At 37.4% G+C, this 19,782-nt stretch overlaps 1 protein-coding gene across 9 annotated transcripts in view; it reads left to right on the top strand.

The window, feature by feature from the left end:
• Positions 1-19,782, top strand: part of BNC2 (basonuclin zinc finger protein 2) — a 440,387-nt gene that overhangs the window by 133,433 nt on the left and 287,172 nt on the right. For 8 of the 9 annotated variants that reach the window (XM_086685357.1, XM_086685360.1, XM_086685358.1 and 5 more), the window contains one exon: positions 8,977-9,177. In XM_086685357.1, the coding sequence (XP_086541483.1) occupies positions 8,977-9,177 (201 nt within the window). Of the gene's footprint in view, positions 1-8,976; positions 9,178-19,690; positions 19,742-19,782 lie in introns of all 9 variants that reach the window. The other variant, XM_086685367.1, reaches the window with a different exon arrangement.

Raw genomic sequence — 19,782 nt, 5'->3', positions numbered from 1 at the left:
AAGTCATCTAGGATTCTGCTGCTGTTTCTCTTATCACATTCTGTTTTATTAAGGTTGTTTTTGTACATGGCTTATCTTCTGTACTAGATTGTAAACTTCATGTGAGCGAGGACTATGCCTTAACTTTCTTGTTCCCTACACCTTCCTCTACTTGGCAAGTAGGGCTTTGATCAGTATTCTCTAGCAGTGACTAAAAATGTTTCAAATGTCCTTCTTTATAATAAATGGAAGAAAAAGGAGCAAGAAACTGAGCTATTGAGGGCAAAAGTGTATCCTTTATCAATTAGCAAATTATTCACGTGTTCCCACTTTGTTGCTTCCATTCTCCCCAGGGTTTGTTTATTTAACGGTTGGCTGCTGTCAGCCTTGGACACTAAAAACACTTAAAATGTGTTTGGGTAGTCAGAGGAGTATGCTATATTTGCAATTAAAAACAAGAAACAAACCTGTCTTGATACACTCTGTGCCTCCAAGTAATACTATTTTGCAGGGTACATGTAATTTCCTTCCCAGTCTCAACAGGTACACTTTGTGCTCACCCCAAATTACCTATCCCCAAATAGTCATAATTACAGATCATAGGACAATCTCAAAGAGCAAAACTGGCAAGCATAATTCACGACCCCGTGTTGTAGATGATGTTTTTTTCTGTTTGAGCCATTTGGATATACTCACATTCTTGTACTGCCTAGTTAAGGTATCCTTTCTTCCACCCTTTTACTGCCTTTCACGTGTATCCTCATTCTGTGAAACTCAGATATTTACTTGATTCCTAATGCTTCTTACCTCTGATGAAACTGTTGCAAACAGTACATTTAATGGCAGTCATTTGATTAATTTTTGATTGTGATAAATTACCTGATGGCTTTAGTCTCTTTTTTTTCCTCCCATGGCGTTTTTTTTTTCTTTTTCTTCCTTTTCTTTCTTTCCTATAGTTTTAATCTATTGTTATTATTATTTTTGATAGTAGTGCCATTAACAGTAGCAGTAGTAAACTTTAAGAAGTGAAATATGCATTCAGAGAAGTGTACAAATCATAAGTGTATATAGCTTGATGGATTTTTACCAAGTGACCATACCCAGAACCACCAAGTAGATAGAGATACAGAATATTACTTGTACCTTAGAAGCTTTCGTTGTGCCTCCTGGCAACCACTACTCCCCACCGAAGATCAGTTCTATTCAGACTTAAGATCCTGTTCCTATTTTTAACGTGCTCTACTGAGTTTCTGACATCTTCTGGGTTTCTTAATTTGGAAACCATTTCCAGGTTCACTCAAATTTATTTCAACATGTTTCTATTTAAATATGTACGGATATAACATAGTCTGTTGTTTTACAAAGATTTTGGAACTTCAGGTGTATTGGTATTGCACTTTTTAAATTTGTTTTCTAGGTTTGTGAATTTCATGTAAGTGGGTACCATCAATAGAGTTGCTTTATTTCTATGATAACTCTAAAAAGCAGTGTTGGATTTCCTGGGTATCTTTGAGACTCAATCTTCCTTCCTGACAGTAATTTAAACTATTACTAGGACATCTTCAGTGGGGCTGCAAGTTTCTCTGTCCACAGACTTTAGAAGGAAGTAAATAAATTAATACTATCTTTACATTCCTTGCAACTTCTCATGGTGATACAGAAGTAATACCCCACTAGATGCTCCCCGGCCTGTTTTTTAATACTCACTTAAGGAAACACATCACTGGTTCTTTCCTCTAGGATATTTTCTCATAAAACATTGACTTTAGCTTATGGTGGAAAGAAGCCACTGTCAGTTTGACCTGACAGAAAATGTATGAAGTTACTTTTTTGTTTTCAAACCAAAACAGGATAGGTAAAATGTTTGATCTTTTGGAAGTTTAAGATTTGTGCTTACCTCAAAATGTTTTGCATTTGCAAATGTCTCGATTGTAAGTACTTATCATTTCCCTCATATTTTATAAACTACCTCATCTACCACACCCTACCCAAATCTTTTGATTTTTAAATTTTTCACAGTGTATCAAGGGATTATGGCGTTCGGATATATACTTGATGTATTTTTCTGAAACTGAGCCCCTGATTAGGCTGTCAGCAGATGCTATATCACATTGATTGCTCTAGTTGGTACAGAGACAAGTGTCAACCAGAGCAGTTTCTCCCTTCTGCAAGAATAATAATAATAATAATAATAAAAAGCAGCTTTTAGGTGTTTTTTGCTTATAGGGAATATTTATGCCACTGTTTAAAGTGATTTAAACTTTGGTCGTATTCATATTTTTCTTAGGCGTGCTTTCCTTTCTTGGTCTGAGGTCACATGATGATGTTTTCAGTTCACAGGCTTTCTCCCTCAGTGTAAATGATCAATTTTCTTTTTGGTATGGCACTTATTATTATTATTTCTTGTCACATGCTCTGATGTGGTATTCCTGTGAGTAAACACCAGAGCATTTAGCACCCACAATGCTTTGGCCAAAAACAAACCAAAAACCAAAGGCATGCCTGCATGTCTTACTTACAGTTTGGACCATGATCTTGTCCCCTGAAATCTTCAGGCTGTTCTGGCTGAGTTTCCTATATGTTGAAATGTCCAGCCAAGGTTGCCAGGAGCCATCTGGAGAAGGTGTAACTGTAAACACGAGGTAACACGTATGGTTTTAAAGCAGACTCTTCATAGGGGAGAGAAGAGACTGAGACTGGTCATCAGAGATAACAATACTTTTCTTCCTTCATCAGAATCTTTACAGATCCTTAACGGTATCTTGAACTAGTTAATGCATGAACTTATGTCCTTAGTTTTTAAGAGCATAAGCAATAGAATAGATATCTCCAAACAGGAAGACTTACAGAACATATAAGCGGATACTAGGTTAGATTCAGTAGTTGGCATGTGTGATCATCTTTTTTAACCTGGATTAAAGACTGCTACCTTAGCATGAAGGCATACTAGCCTTCATGTTTGGCTAGATCATCTAATAATTTGAAACATGAATGAAAACTGTTAACTTCTAAGAAAGAAAAGTTTTCCAGTTTTCTTAAAATTTAAATACCAGGATCCATGTAGTGTATTCCAGAAGTTTTTTTCATGATCATTAGATTATACTGCTATAGAATACTTGGCTGTTGAAAGAGGGGTGTTTCACCCTTTACAAGGCTACTAATGGAAGGAGTGTAGGAACAAGTGGAGAGTACAGGGATGTAGGTGTAAATGATATGTGAGTCCTAATTGTGAAGAAGGACACCTTAATGTATATTAGAACTCTACTTGAAGAGGTACTCCTTAATTTCTCTTCTTTCCTTTCCCCCAACATGCGGGCACAGCAGGGTAATATTTCATTGTTCTGTGTTTTTTTTTTGGGGGGGGGGGGAGGTAAACTTTTCACTGTCCTCCCATCAAATTACATATCTGACTCAAGGGAAAGGAGGCAGTTTCGATTATGATATAATTATTCACAAAAGGAAAGCCTCAGTTGGAATTATTGTTAGTTTTACTTTTTCTCTATTCTTTTTAGTGAGTCAAAAAATTTGATCCCTTCACCTAGAAAATGAAACTTTACACGACAAAGTAGGGATGGCAGGTTTCACAAGGCACAAAGGTTGCTGTCAACTTTTTTCCTTAGGAATATGGAAATTTGGGTGGATTATCTGTTCAGAGGAGGTTTCCTTTATTAATTCTTTTTCCTTTTTTCACTTAAGACATCTGTTAACATTTCACACAGCCCAACAGATGTTGCAAAGCAAGTCCCATACTTTGTTCTCAAGAAAAATGACATTTCCTCAGTTGGTTCCCCCCACCTCTGTGACTGGGCCCAGCCTGCTCTTTCTGCATAATTTGCATGTATTAAGTTATATTCCTTAATGCCATACGAATTTGTAGCTTCGGCATTATTTTTATATGGGTAAAGTCTGATTTGATCAGAAACTAGTTTACATGTTGCTTTAGAGTTAAGAGAGGCCATACATAACTTAAAAAAGTTTCCTTTGAGAATGGCAACCTAATTCCACATATAGGATCGGATAGCCAGTTAATAAAATATTTTTTATATCAAGTAAATGAACTACAAAAGCTGGAGTTGTTTTGCCATAAGGAAGTGCTGATTGTCATGCGATGTGGAGCGTCATTTTTATTATTTTGGCAAGAACAGGGACAGTTTTGTCTTGACAAGCCATTAGATGAATACCAGCATGTGTCACATGAAAAACCACTGATCTTTAACCCAGCTCTGTACTTAACCAAGCCTTGAAAATGAATAGTGAATAAAAGAAGAGCAAAGGCCAGTTTACTGTCATTACAGATTACAGAATCTGTTAACAGCTGCTGAACGGAACCCAGGGAATTACAGGTATTGTTCCGTGAACCAGCAGAAGTCCTAGAGATGTGTGTTATACTGTGTATATAAATTATATACATTTATTTGATATTTGCTCAGGATTTACATTGCTGGGAACATAACTAGAAAAAATGAAAATCCTTGAGTACTTTCTCAGTATACTAAATGCATGCCTGTATCACAAAACCATATATATTTACATATAGCTGTCTCAGTGAGGTTTCCCTGTCCCCCAGTTATAGAACTTATTTTAATAAAGCAATGTGCTTTTAAGAAATTATCAGTAAGTATTAAGAAATAAAGAAAATATCCCCACACCAAGAAAAAAAAAGACCCAGAAACATACATGCAAAGCAAAGTCCTTTGTTCATTTGTTTCTTCAAGTGTTCATTGTGGCTGATATATTTTTTTTAATAGAGGGAAGAACTTAAATCTACCTCAATACCCAAATATTGAAAAGATCAGTAACATTTTAAACAGTCAGTTGTGGGAATTATTGCTTACAGAGCTAACAAGAAAGAACACACTTTCTTACTCTGCTGGTGGAATTGCATTGTGCCTCCCTATAGTCTTGTTATCCCATACTAACTGAAATGCAAATTCTTTGCAACTAATTGGATCTCATTGAGGGTACATGCACAGTATGTAGTTATATGCAAAAAGGTTTAAAAAAATACAATCTCTGTAATTACAACTTTTAATTACTATCTAAAACATTGGCATCTATAGTATAGGTTTAGAATAGATGTGTGTCTAACTTTTTACAGATTACTCAAAAACGTGATCTATGAAATGCTTTATAAGGTACCAGCTCAAAAATTAGAGGAAAAATGTTTACAGCAACCTATAAACTGGATTTTAAGAAAGTCCTGTGAAAATAAGGACTTTTGTTTTAAGTTTAGAATTTAGTGTCTTAGAGCTAGTACACTAAAGTCATGTTAATAGTGTAATCCTTTTCTTGGAATATTTTAAATGTTAAAACAACATAAACATCAGAAATCACTTCTAAAAATTGTCGTCTTTTTGTTTTTTCCTTCGGTTCTCCAGTCTGTTTTAACATTGTAAACTGCATTGAGTTTCTTCCTTTTTGCAAGTGTGTATCTGCTATGTTATGTTGTATGGTGGAGATGTCCACATTCCCATAATGTCTTTAATAATTTGGGTGCCATTTAGACCTAGTTGGTGTATTCTTAAGTTCCACACTCCATCTCTCATGATCAGTAAATGTGGGAAAGCCAGCTCATAGCCTTTAGTATTTGTAGTTCTTTAACCGGAAATACATGGAATCAGGGCAATAAAAAGCAATTATTGTGGAAATGATGCCTACCTCTACCCCCAGCCTTAAATTAACTTTAATACAAATGATTCCAGACAGCTATTCCATAACCTACAGACTATATAGCCAGTGAGCAAACTCAAAAGTCCTCTTTGTGCCTTGCAGGTTTATTTTTTGTACCTGTGCCCTTCTTGCTAGATAGAAAATTAGCCTAAGATCAAAGACTCTGCATGCCGTGTTTCTGTGTAACAGTGAGTGGCAAGTTCAAATCATGTATTTTGGGGATTTCTAGAGAAGTCTAATATGTATTTTCAAAACTTGATTTAAAAGTTAATATTCAAAACTTAAAATCTGCAAAATACGGCATATATATACGCTTGAGGTTTTGTTTTAGTTTACTCATTTATTGTTAGGTCTTTGGGTTAACTGTTGTCTTTTATTGTAATAAAGCTTGTCCTCTTTGTAAACTAGTCTTACAAACCAGTTAAAATTTTGTTTGCTCCAATCCATTTAGCAGGTGCAGTACTTTATGATAGATTTGTTGTGGAAAAATTTTAAACCTTAGAAGGCTATCCTGGTGCTTTTTAGGCTTGTGCCTTGGCAGTAATATGCAGGTCCTAGTTACATTGCAGACCTGTTTCATCTAGAACAACCTCAAACCTTGATATCTGAAAGAGCTCAGTTTGCCTACGCTGGGTAACATTTTGTCAGAAGACTGCTGGCTGGGCAGACCAGATTTGGATGTATTAGCTAGTCAGCCTAATAACCCTGTACAGACTGTATTGATTTTCTAGGAGAGAGTTTATGAACTAAATAAACTTGGGGTTGGTGTCTTAATAAACTGCTTCTCTCAGTCTGTCACATTTAGTTACGGAGCTGTGCAGTTTAGGGGGAAAAAAGGCTAATTCTGTTACAGATTGTTCACAGCAGGGTCTCCAAATTAGCCCTTTGTTTTGTAATGCCACCTTGCTTGGGCTCGCTTTGAGCACATTTCTCAGTTTTGCCCTAATGAGTTGCAACACTGATAATGTGGCTGATGATCTTTCATTGATTTCACTATCACTTGCTTGTCTGGTAATTGATCCGTTGCTGAGCCTCTAGTTAATTATATCGGCTTTGACATGGCCCGGTCCATGGGGAATTTCAAGTCTTGCAGAATAACAGTTTTAATAAAAGAGTCTATTACTGCAGGTGCTTGCTGCTGCATGCCAGTTGATTTTTGTATTGTGTGTGCGTGCGTGCTTGCGTGTGTGTGTGTGTGTGTGTGTGTGTGTGTGTGTGTGTGTGTGTGGTTTGGGGGGGGTATGATACCTGGGAAAGAAGAGGACTATAGGACTGAAAGAAATAAGAGGTGGGGGCTGAAAGAAGAGGAAGAGGGAGTGAAGGAGAGAGGAAGGAAGGAGGGGGAGTGAGAGGGGGAGAGCCGGAGAGCAAGAGGCAGACGAGAGAACACGCAGGCAAAGCGATACAACAGAGCCTGAGAGGAGCGAGGAGGAAGCTTGCTATTGACAGTGTCCTTAAGCCTCCCACAAATAACAGCCATTAGTGGGAAGGTCAGGAGCTGAGCAGGCAGCTTGACTGAGGCACTGAGTGCCACTTCAGAAATCAAGAGGCTAGCAAATTTTAGAGGGAGTTTAAGTGGGTAATAGCTAGCTGTAAAGGTACAGTCACTGTTGACAATTGACTCATAGGGGCTTTTCCTGCCCTCCCCCCTCAAGAATATTTTTATTGACCACAGGTGGACTTCATATATTTTAAGGCAACAATTCTTTGGGTTCTTGTTTGTTTCTTCTCAGATATTGAATTTGCTGCTTTTGAGACTTTTTTGTGCTTAATGGTGGTGAACCGGAGGGAAGTTTAACAGAAAAGCTTTCAGGAGATGTCGGTTCTAGAGGGGAAGGCACATTTGTGTCAACATAGTGTACGTTTTCTCATCTTTTCTCATTGTCCACTAATGACACAGAGCTGCCATTGAAGCTCTTTTCTGTTTCTTTTGTTGTTTCAGAGAGTAAGGTTTATTGTTATTCTTGAGTTAAGAAGGAGCAAGGAGAGTGGTACATTTGTCCTCGATATTTGTAGGTGGTTGAAGATTAATGTTCCTTACATTTTAAGTTTAGGAAGGATGGCTTTTTCCTGCTGACTACTTTTATGAGATGACATGAATTTAGCTTTCCATTTTGAAGTTACTGTTTATGTACTGTGCATTTTCTTCAGTTCTGCTTTTCCATAAATAATATAGATAAACACTGTCTAATAAATAGATGTTTTAAAACTGGTTTAATTAAAAATACAACATGCTACTCAGGTTATATTTCATCAAGCACGCATTGCAGAATTTTCCATAGAGATCTTGAATGAAAAACGGAATTTTTATATTCATTACTTTTTCCCTGAAATAGGACAGGCTTTTTTCTTCATCTTTTTCTTTTTTATGATTTGAAAGGATATTGTAGATGCTTCATCCAGGAACTTTAACGAAGGCTTTTTTTGTTTGTGAGCTGTAAGAAAATGTACCCTTTTTTCCTTGCCATTCTATTTCTTATTAACATCCAATTTAGTAATTAATGACCAGAGGAACTGGATATTAAATAGTATGTATTTATTTTGCAAATGTTTACTGTACATCTTCTATGTTCAAAAAACTGCTAGGTTTATTTATTTACTTTTCAGAGTGGAAGGTCAAGTTTCTATGTACATTATTTTCTCTGGGAGTTTATATGTGGTTATAAATAGCCCAGCATATACTATAGGACTTTTAGAAGCTAACATTTAGACAACAACTGAGCCAACTTAACATTCTCTTACTACTGAATATTTTTCTTTATTCCAGTATAATTAGAAAAAAAATGTTTAAGCAGAGCAGTTTGCAAACGTTAAAGTAAAGTCTGATGTCAGGTCTTGCATGTTATACCCAAAAGCACTGTTGGGAAAATCTCCCTGGGAAGGGCCTCAGCTTCTCCTCACACCGTGTGCTATCCCTGATCATGGTGCTGCTTGGAGTGTGCCTAAGTGTGTATCTGTGTGTTTGGAGAGGGGTTAGTGCAGAGTGTCATTTGGTGCCTGACAGTGGAACAGTGCAGTTGACTCTTAGCTCTGCTATCCAATGACATGCAGTGGCTGAGAGTTTGAAGCTGATGGTTGGGTCTCCAGTGCTGCCTGCACACCTGACAGGCAGCTGTTAAACCGAGCAAAGGCAAGCTCGGGGAGTCACAATCTATGCATAAATGATAGGGGTATCTGTGCAGAAGGTGCGAAAGAAGCACTGACCCCCTCCTTCCCCCAAAACTCCCCCTTCCCAAATGAAATGCACAGTTCAGCCAGCTTCTTAACTACACTACACTCCTGCTACTGGCTGCCAAGAGGCTCAAAAAATCCACCTTCACTTTTCAGTCAGAAGAGGCAGAAGTGGATGTGAGAGAAAGAGAGACACAGAGAGACAGAGAGCCAAAGAGGGCAAGAGACTTGACTTTAAGAGACTCCTGTACTGACAACTCCATGCAGTTCGGAACCAGAACGACTACGGCTGAACCAGGGTTCATGGGGACATGGCAAAACGCTGATACTAACCTCTTATTCAGAATGTCCCAACAGGTAAGTTTCTTTCTTTCTTTCTTTCTTTATTTTTTTTTAAACCTTGAATTGTTATGTGTACTTTTGTTTCTGCTATTTTCCTTTCTAAACGTTTTTAAAAATTTGATCAATCCGCAGTTAGGCTCTGTTTTGTCATAACTGTGGTGTTGGAATGTGCAGAGTTACTTCATGGTTTCCCTGAGGGCTCCTTAAAAGAAAAAGGGGGAAAGGATAGTGAAGTAAAAGAAAGCAAAGGCATTCGTTGCAAAGTTTCACAGTATAGCCTGGGTCATGGGAAGACTTTATTTCTTTGTTTTCTGTTTGAAATTAAAAATAAAAAAAGCCACCACCCAACAAATGTATCTTTCTATCTGTATTAATCACTTCATCAAAGTGTCTGCTGTCTTGGAGTAGGTTCTCCAACCAAACAGCCATAAAATGTAGGGGCCCCTCTGCACAGCTAGACCGACTTCATGGGCTGGAAGCAGCTCGACTCGACCTGCGGAGAGGAGGCTGTGCAGGAATCGCTGCCAGCGCCTGGGGTCGAGGAGGAGGCGGCGGTGTGCGTGGCGGGCCGTGCCGGCCGGTCCCAGTTCCCCTGCACCGGCCGCGGCCGCGCTCCCGCCCGTCCACCTCCACGCTCGCCCCTGCGCTCCCGCCGGCGCCAGCGCCGGCTCGGCTCCCGCACACTCGCCCGTCCGCCCGCCCGCCCGCTGGCCAGCGCACTCACACTCGGGCGCAGCCGCGGCGTCCTCCCCAGAGCCGCTGCTCGGTCCGGGCCGCGCTGCCGGCGGCTGGGTGTGCTGGCTCTGCCCCGAAAGCCGACGTGTTAGTGTGAGGCCAGCGGCAACTGATAATTAATCACCAGAGTCGGCGGCTCGTACCATGCGCTTGGTGATACGCGCCCTGCACACCCGGCTCTTCTTGCACAATTGCTGGCTTTGCGGCTCCGAGGGGGAGCGAGGGTGAGAGGAAGCGAAGGGAAACAACCCAGAAACTTTCATCTTGGACTGTGCTCAAGCGAGGGAGGGAAGTTCCCTGGTGCCTCCCTCCTAGACACGTCTTGCTTTTCAAAAGCCTACACCAAACCCACACAAAGCAAGAGTTAGCATGATAGTGTCATCCACACAGCACGAAACTACTACTGGAAAATGCACTTGGATTTTAAGTAGATGGCAGTTAAGAAATTGGTAATGTTCCACTCATTAAAAAATATATATATATTGTAGTTGCTTTCTTTTTCTAAAACCTGTTTTGCTTGCAAGAGTTCATGAGGACTAAATACTTTATTGCGTTAATTAGATTTTTTAAAGCATTGGTAATGAAGGAAAGAAAACAATTTGGTAGGCTATAAACTACTAGAAGTTTAGAGGTACATCTGCAAAAGCCAGTGCTCGGAGCCAGGGTTTTGTAGGATTTAGCTAGCAAACAGTTTTATCATGCCTTTCTAGATAGGATAAATGCATTTGAATAAGGTGTATTTTGACATATCCTGTAGAGGGACCCTGATTACTGCTGATACAGTAAGCTGGGATTTAAATGCAATCAACATAAACCCAATAAGCAACTCTTTATGAGCCATTTCCCATTCTTGCAAGTTAAAAAGTTCATTTCCTCCCAGAGATACTCCTTTTCCTTGTAGAGTGCCTTGAGAGGTATGTTTCTGAGGCACATCCCTGCCTGGGTGGCTCTCTCCATAGTTGAAACAAGAGTATGTTTTCACTGACTTTAGGAACAAGCAACTTGTGCCGCACTTTAAAAATTAGATGTCACGTTTAGGGTTTTCCTTGAGGTAGGGGAGGTAAAGAGTGTGTGTGTGTGTGTGTGTGGTGTGAAGGGAAGATTGGCTTAGATCTCTCTCTAGCTAGAAAAGAGTTAATAAAACCAGATAGAGATAATGATCAATTGATAAATGGCTATTGAACCACATAGATGGTGTTAGATTGCTTCTTTGGCACTAACCCATTTCCAAGTAGATTTGAATCTAAGAAGACTTTAAGTCCTGGAAAACATTTTAGCTAAAAAACAAATAAAAGTAAATTATACAAGTGATTGATCAGAATTAGGAAAATAATTTGAAATCACTGAGAGAAAGAAACTTGTACAGCTAAGCTATTATGATGTCTTTGATCCAGTTACTTTGTGGATAAATACAGATCTATTTTGTTTCTACCTGTGTACATGTATATGTGTCTGAGCCTCAGTTGACTATATGAAAAGAGTAGAAATATAGGGAGGTAATTTATGCATAATGGAAGCGATATAAAACTGTGTAATATTATACCATTTACTAAACAGAGTAGTAAAATAAAAGAAAAATCACAGCTTTAAAAAGTGTGATTTAACTATATATATGTATGTGTGTATATATATGCATTTTTATTTTTTGATTTTATCGTAGTTAGTGACTCCCCTCCCCCTCTTTTTTTTTCTGTCATGGTTACTAAATATTTACCCTCCTGTTCATTTTTGGAAAGCATGTAAAGAGTATATGAGTTTACATATTTGTTTTTTCCTTCAGGATAAAAACATTTGAGTTTGAGTAAATATTATGTGAACTTAAATTCAAACTGTGTAAATCTAAAAAATATATGTGCTTTACATGTTTAATATGTTTATTTTCTGTACCTGTAGTTCATCAGCAATGCTGATTCAGTGTGTGTGCGTGTGTGTGCACACGCGTGCTTGTGCACGCAGCAAAGACACTTTTCTTGAAATGTTATTTCTTGAAGTTAACAGTTTCAAGGAATACTAGTTTCAATATACACATTAAGCCACCTTTTGTTTTACTACAGGTAAAAGTTGTCCAGTGTAATCAGGTATGCAAAATTCTGAATAAAGAGGTTTTTGTATATTATGATTATTTTAATTTCTAAGAAAAAATTGATTTAACTCATGAAATGAATAGAATTGACTGGGTATACTTTTTTTTATTTCGAAGTTTTCTGTAGTAATATAAAAACTGTAAGATTCACCTGATAATTTCTTTAAACATTAGAAAAGACTGAGTGGCAGGTTTCAAAACTGAGCTACAGAGAATTAACTACCAATATTATTTAACTAGAGCAAACCTTGTAGTGGGAAATATCTCATGAATACTGAGATTCAATAATCTAGATTTGTGTCTTCTACAGTAAATTAGGAAGTAGGGCTATAAAACTCTTTTGTCTTTTGTGTGAGCAGAGTTGTGTCTGATTATATGTAAATCTGCCAGTCTGTCCAGTACTAACAAAAAGACATCACAAACTGAAGCCAGTTTAGATTTGGTAGAATTAAGTATGTTTCCCTTAAGTTCAAGATATGATAATTTTATCACATTTTCCTGTCTTTCTACATCTTTCCCATGTTTAAGCGTGATTTTTTTAAAAAGGATAATTTTTTTTCCATACAAATATTTGATAACCTTAAAGGGCATGACTCTTGGACTTTCGTAAAGGAAGTTCTTTTTTGAGTTACTTTGATCAGTGACAGGTCGAGAATGACCAGAAACCCTTTGCTCATCTTCTATGTTAATCTCCTAGAGTCTAGAATGTTATTTTGCTCATTTTAACCTCATTAAGTTTTGTTAAAAGCAGAACTAAGGCCTGCTTTTAGAAGTTGTTTTTTTAAATCAGGTTTTAAAAGGTGATTTTTCTATTTCTATAAATATTTTGCGCATTTGAGAGACTATCAAATAAAATTCTTTGTAGCTACTTCAAGGAATGCAATAGTCTATTATATTTTGAAATCTTTCCAGATATGAAACCGTAACAGGTAAATGGCTCCAGCCCATGTTTTACACATTATTAGAGACATTCACCTTTTATTATTGGTGAGGTGTATTTAACCTGTTTCAAATAAAATGTAGATCCCTTAATAAGGTCTCTTTTCAGACACAAGTGAAATACTAAGTTAGAATTATAAATGACTCTGTGCATCATTATGTAGTAATTTAGGATTCACCCAATGATGTAACAAAATTAACAACATAATTTCATTGTGAAACTGTGTCTTATTAAAGAACAACTGTCTGACATTCTCTTAGAGTTGCTTTATTTAACTTCATGCAAATATTATTAGTAGTGACATTTTTCTATTGTGCATTAGATTCTCTCATTAGCATGATGTGTTAGTTATCACCAGAGAAATCATTTCTTAGGTAGGTGAGGGGCAAACCAAGAAAGCTAAAAATTAAATCAACGATTTACATTAATACTAGAGCGTCTGCTCACCAGAGATATGACAGAGTAAAGCAAACTTTCTTTCTAATATAAAATCTAGCACATTTCAGAGAAATGATAAATAAAATATATTGTAGGAAATATATAATAACATTGCTGGAATCCATTTAAAAGCATGTTTGATATGAATTTTTCTCCCAGTAGTCTTTTAGTTCTTTCTATTCATATAGGCAAACACAGTTTCAGTTTGTTGAATCTGTATTTTAAAGTGGAAATGGTGGTTTTGTCTGACTTTCTACCTCCCCTCACCAAATAATTTAAATGTTTATTCACCAACAATTTAAAAGGCACACATACAGTTTTTCTTATAAGTCAGATGCCTAATTGTATATCGTGGTTTGATTCTTCTTTATTGTTTGTGCAGTACATTTTTATTCTAAACTCTGTCCCACTCATGTAGACATCCCTTTTAACATAGGATGTATATTCTTATTTAATCAGAGCCCTGAGTAAAGCAGTTGATAGTTAATGGTCTTTGACAATGACTTTCATTGCCAGGCATCATCCATCCCTAGGTTTCTGCACTTTTCCCTCCCTTTTTACTCCCCTTCTTATAGTTGGTGTGTTTTGGTAATCGTGTCTTAAATTGACCAAACTTATGGTCTTGATAGGAAAATATTTATATTAGGAAGCATGTAATTTCAGCCTGTTGAATTACCAGGCTGCTACCTCCAATTTAGTTCCCTTCTGTAATTGGAGTGATAATATGTTTCATTTTGAAGTTTTAACTACAGACATATATTCAAATATAATTCTTAACATCCACTCTGATAGTGTAACACTAAAATACGAATATTTGCATAATTGTGAAAATACATATTGTAGCATAGACAGGTGCTTGTGTGTTGGCCTGTACTTTAAGTCTGTGTATAACCTGCAGACTTCACATTACAGATACTGTCTAATTTGTAATACAGTGGAAAGGTAATAGGGTCCTATACATGGTATTTATGTATGTGTTAATGAAAATAAAGCATGCACAAAATATTCTCAGATGTGTCTGGCGTATGTGAAAAACCTGTGCACAGATTTCAAGATTATTTTCAACACAGTACACTAAGTGAATTTGAACATAGTAGGTGATCATTTTGAAATTGTTTTTCCCTTATTTCTGTCAACTGCAAACTCGTACTCTGTGTAATTGTTAAGTCTTGTGCTTAAGGTGAGTAGAGTAAGCACAGTTGAAAAATAAATCCCTGAAGGTGCAGATACCTTATCTATAATTGTAGGTATTTTTTATAATTATATTTATGAGTGTATCTTAACATTCAGTGATAAATCCAATTATTCATGCACGGCTTTATGGAAATGTGATTAATGTAGTGACAGTACAGATTTGGGCTACCACAGCAGCACATCCTCCCTCTCCTGTGTCAGGGTTAAGAGCCGCGGCAAATCCTCCCTAACTAATTAGATGCTGAGTAAGGCATCTCTGAGAAGTTGGGGCAAAAGTGAATGGGTCACAGCCAAAGCAGGATTGCAAGGACTCCAGTGATAGTGAAAGCATTCAAGTTTGCCAGGTCGTTGTGACACAGGGAACTGATTCTGAAGGAACAGACTGTTACAGATAGTGAGCTGGTGTCATCTATTTCGATGAAAAACAAAAATTCTAGTGCTTCTGCCTTCCCACCTTATATGCATTACACATACTTAAAGAAAGTTACATTGGGCATCCACTTATAACAATCTACAAGGGTTTTGAGAGGATTTTCCTTGTGAACATGAATAGCTAATGACTCTGTACAGCCGAAGAGGTATTTTCTCAACTTGGACTCTTGATTAGAATATATGTATCAAAAGGAATTCAAGAAGAAACTAGAGTTTGCTTTAACTTGAATCCTACTGTTTTAATCTGTATAAGAATTAACTCCCCCCCCCCCCCCCCCCCAGAATATTGTCAGGGAACTTTGTGGTCATAGGGAGAACAGAGTGAATCGTGGGATGACTTTTTCAGTGAGAAATTTTGTCTGGGGCTCCCTGCTTGTTACTGTCCAAAGAACATAGAGTATAATGGTTCCAAGATTTTCTTTCACATGAGATTTGGAGCCTGGTTTGTTATGTGCATAGAATGAATTCTTCACCATGTGAAAATCCTCTCGTACCTTTGTATGTTTTTGCTGTTACATACCTACCCTTCTCTAGGCCTTGGTCAGAAGATTGTTTGGGGATTGTAGGAAATGATTGATCTCACCTCTGTCTGCCAAAGCTGATGCCATTTTTATTTGCCAAAAAGCAGCTGGCTTCCACATTTTGCTTGGTGATCTTCATCTAATGAAGGACAGGGAAAAGAGGGAGAAAGGGAGTCAAAGACCCTTTCAAGGAACTTTGACATCTATTTTTGAGCATTAGAGAAATAAAGGAAAAGAGGCATAATTCAGGAATAACAGCCTTTATATCCTGACATAAAAGCAAAACATTGTGTAAAAGAGGGGACTTTTTCTTGTAAGGTAAACTAGTAAATGGGCAAGAAGAATAAATTGAAAAAACACTCTGAGCAGCTCAAGCTCTAAGAAAGTTTTAGGCTGTACAAGATGACATCCCAAAAATGATGCCTAGGACTGTGACACCACAGTGTCTGCATCTCACTGAGCATGATCTGTACTGCTGTCTCTCTCTGTCTCCCCCCAGGTTTAAAAAAGAAAGTTTAGAGAATAGGAAGAATAAAAGTGTTGATTCTTTCTTTAATTTCTGCATTCCCCGTAAGAAGCCTAGCAAGTTTCATGGTGGAACATTCAGACCCTAAGGTGAAAAAATTTATGACTGGAGTTCCTTTGGATGAGGGCAGTGTGCAGTGTCATTCTATTCAAACACTCTTTGTAGCATTTCATGCCCCAGAGTCAGAGATGAGGAGAAGGGAGGAAGTTCTGTATCATTTCTTCATTCACAGTCTTCCTTAATGGAAATGCTTGTGGAACAACAACGTATTACTCAAACTGGCTAGCTTAGAAATCAGATTCTCAGCTTATTAATCATCATTCCAATTAAAAAAAAAGAATTGATCCTTTAACGATGAAATAATATCCTTTTGTTTTTCTTTAATTAAGCCCATCAGTTTTTCATTTCTCCCTGTTAGGAAAATGAAAATAATCTTGAACAGTAGGAAGTTACTCATTGAAACACTGATTCTCTTGAGCATATCTGACATCTTATTTACTCAGTATTTTTGGACTGCAGTGTTATTTTGCTACTGTCTGTAGGGTTTGTGTGTTGTTGAGGGGGAAGGGTTGATTTAAGTCTCATTTTTGTTTGGTTGGCAGCAATTTACTTAATGACCTAAATACATGGTTAGTCTGCTCTTTTTTCCTATTTCCGTTTCCCATAGACCTAGTTTCTTTCTCACTTCATTCTTTCCTTTCACTTCATCTCTCCTTTCATGAATTTCTCCTTACTTTCACTGGCAATTTTTGCCCTAATAGAAGAATTGAAATGCACCTTAAATGTAACAGAAACTGAATATGACCTTTTTGCCAATATATCATTCCGGCAGAGGTATGGGAAAAGAGGTGGCATCCTCAGATGTGGTCCTTAGTGTGTGAGTGCTGACAGGAAGACTGTCCCGAGTTTTGCTACGTAAGGGTTCTGTAAGTAAGGGCGTGATAAAAACGTGTAACCAGGGGCCCAGGCTTATCGTTCAGAGGCGCTGAAAGGCAGCTCAGTTTGATCCTTTCCCTGTGTAAGAAAGTACTTAGCTGAAGAGATTTTGCTTTTCTATTTTTTCTTCTTTTTTTAAAAAAAAGCAGTTCTTGGATTTATCATTTTGTACAGTTAGACTTCTATCTGTACAAGAGCAGGAAGAAGACACAAAAGGTTTTCCTTCAGTAGGTGGAAGGTATGGCTCTTTGAGACAAACTGCAGTTAGTAAGAGTTAACTGGAACTTTTAAAAAAGGAATTAAAATGATGGCAGGGCTAATACTAATGGATGACATTATGAAATTGAAAACATGCAGTATACATAACACAATGAGGATTCACTACTGTTTTGTTTTTAATAAATTTTAACTCATTGTCTTACATGGCAGAGAGATTGTTAAAATTGACAAGATTAAAAATATTATTCTGTATGGGAAAGACATAGCTTCTAGTTTTATACCTGCTGTGCTTTTGTGTGACTGTCATGAATTTTTCAACTTTATTAAGGTGTTTTTAAGTGGCTATTTGTTCTCTAGACAGTTCTTCAGGACTCCTGTTTGATGATCAGAGAACCTGAACCGGAGGTTTGAAAAGAAAAATTTTAAGATAATATTTTACATGCCAAAAATAATTACTTTCAGCCAGCTTAACATAATAACAAAACCAGTATTAAAATGAGAGTCTCCATTAGCAGGATTTTAATATTTTCTTTTTCTTCTTTTAAATTTAAGCAAGAAAGATTTCATTGACTTAAATCATTAGGATGGCTGTTTGGGGCACCTATTCAGGCATAGGTAAAGAAAGCTGCCCACTCCTGTGCTCTATGCTAGTGCTAGAGGGTAGTGGACATGACTGGGAGGCCACTTGTAAGATATGGGAAAAAATTATACACCGAGCATAATCCTGAAAGTACCCCTTGAGTGAGAATGCCTGTAAACATTTCCTTTGTTGACCTTGTGTCAAAACCTAACTCGAGTCAGCTAGGTTGTCTGCAGCTTTATTTAATAATGCTTTTCTTCTGTTCTTTGTTTTTTAGTTATAAAGAAAGAACCCAAATCAAAGCCCTGCTCTAACACTTACTATATTGCTATGGAACATAGTAAAAATTCATATTGTTACATGACCATGTATTCATATGTGTTGCATAGATATGCAGCAAGTGTGCACCTGTCCATTGGTTGGTGGTGGGAATTAAGTGGTTTATTTCTAGGTTTGTCGAGGATTTGTTAATGGCTGCCTCAAATGCAGTGAGTGTGTGCATGGCTCCCCCTCTTAGAAAGAATTTCCCGTTTGGGAATCTCATTGTAATGATTCCTTACACTCTATAACATTTCTGTTCCTTGAGCATAGCTTTTTTTTTTAACGTTTATTTATTTTTGGGACAGAGACAGAGCATGAACGGGGCGGGAGGGTGGGGGCAGAGAGGGAGACACAGAATCCGAAGCAGGCTCCAGGCTCTGAGCCATCAGCCCAGAGCCCGACGCAGAGCTCGAACTCCCGGACCGCAAGATCGTTGAAGTCGGACGCTTAACCCACTGAGCCACCAAGGTGCCCCGAGCATAGCTTTTTAGTGAAGCTCCATGTCATTCATTGGGAAATAGCTTGATTGTTATTTTGCAAATTGGTATTTTCAACCAGTGACAAACTATAGTTCTCATACAAGTTAAAACTAAGCTGGGATAGAGATACCAAGGTGAGAGCCTTTAATTCCAACTTCAAATATGTCCTCATTTTCTTTCCTAGACACTTTTTTTTGTTCTCTTGAGCAACTTTGGAAAGTAATTATTGGGCTGAATAAATCTTAAAATATGTTACCAATCCTATTATCTACTAAATAGAGCTCATTGTAGGAAAGAATTTTTCCAGTTTTACTGTATTTTTGACATTTATCATAAATTAAGCAGGAAAGGGTAGAGTTACAAGTCCAACATCTGGGAGAGCTTGTTTCAGTAGCCAGCCTGGAAGCCCGAACCCTGGCTTCATACAGGTGAGACATGTTATGGGAATAAAGGCCTTATGCATTTAATGAACCCCGCCTGCCTGTCAGCTTGGTTTTTCATGCACCATTGTTGTTCAAATAAGAAAAAGAGAGTGTTCACAGCCTGTGGTGAGATTAGAGTAATGAAAATGAAGTGTTAATCTGTTGATAGCAAGTACATCTCATATCCTGCATCCTAGGCCACATTCATGCGTGCATAATATATTCCAGGTTTTCTCATGACCAGAGAAGCTTGGATGTTCATTATATTAAAAACACCCTTTTGGTAAAAGTGAGAAGTTGGTTATTTTAACTTGTACAAATAGTTATTTTTAATAATTTCTTTAAAAACCCACCAGTCAAACCTGCCTTCTGAGTGTTCTGATAAAACCACTGTTCTTTAGATGCCAGTGTCCTTATACTTTTGGTCTCTTTTAAATTTTTTTTTTGTTGTTGTTTTAACAAATGCAGAATGCTGATGAGCGCCTCAACATAAAAGCCTATTTAGAGATATCCTTTTCTGGAATTCAATGATTAATAGAAGGGAGGGGTTAAGTGAGGACAGTACCTTAACCCCCATAGAACATGGGTTAAATAACATTAAACATTCATTATCACATATTTTATTTTTCATCTTAAAACAATGAAGTGCAAACAAAAATAACAAAATCAGGAGTCTTCTAGAACTACTTTATGTATTTACAGCTGCCATGATGTGATCCTGAGGAGACCAGTTTAAAGCTTTGGTCATCACTGGTGAGAATTAACTGTGTTTTTTCATAAAATTTCTTTTCTAA

The sequence above is a fragment of the Puma concolor genome, chromosome D4 (genome assembly GCF_028749965.1).
Source record: "Puma concolor isolate L17-30 chromosome D4, mPumCon1.1.hap2, whole genome shotgun sequence".
NCBI classification, from domain to species: Eukaryota; Metazoa; Chordata; class Mammalia; order Carnivora; family Felidae; genus Puma; species Puma concolor.
Note: the sequence above shows the minus strand (reverse complement) of the source record. Positions and strands in the feature narration are given on the sequence as shown.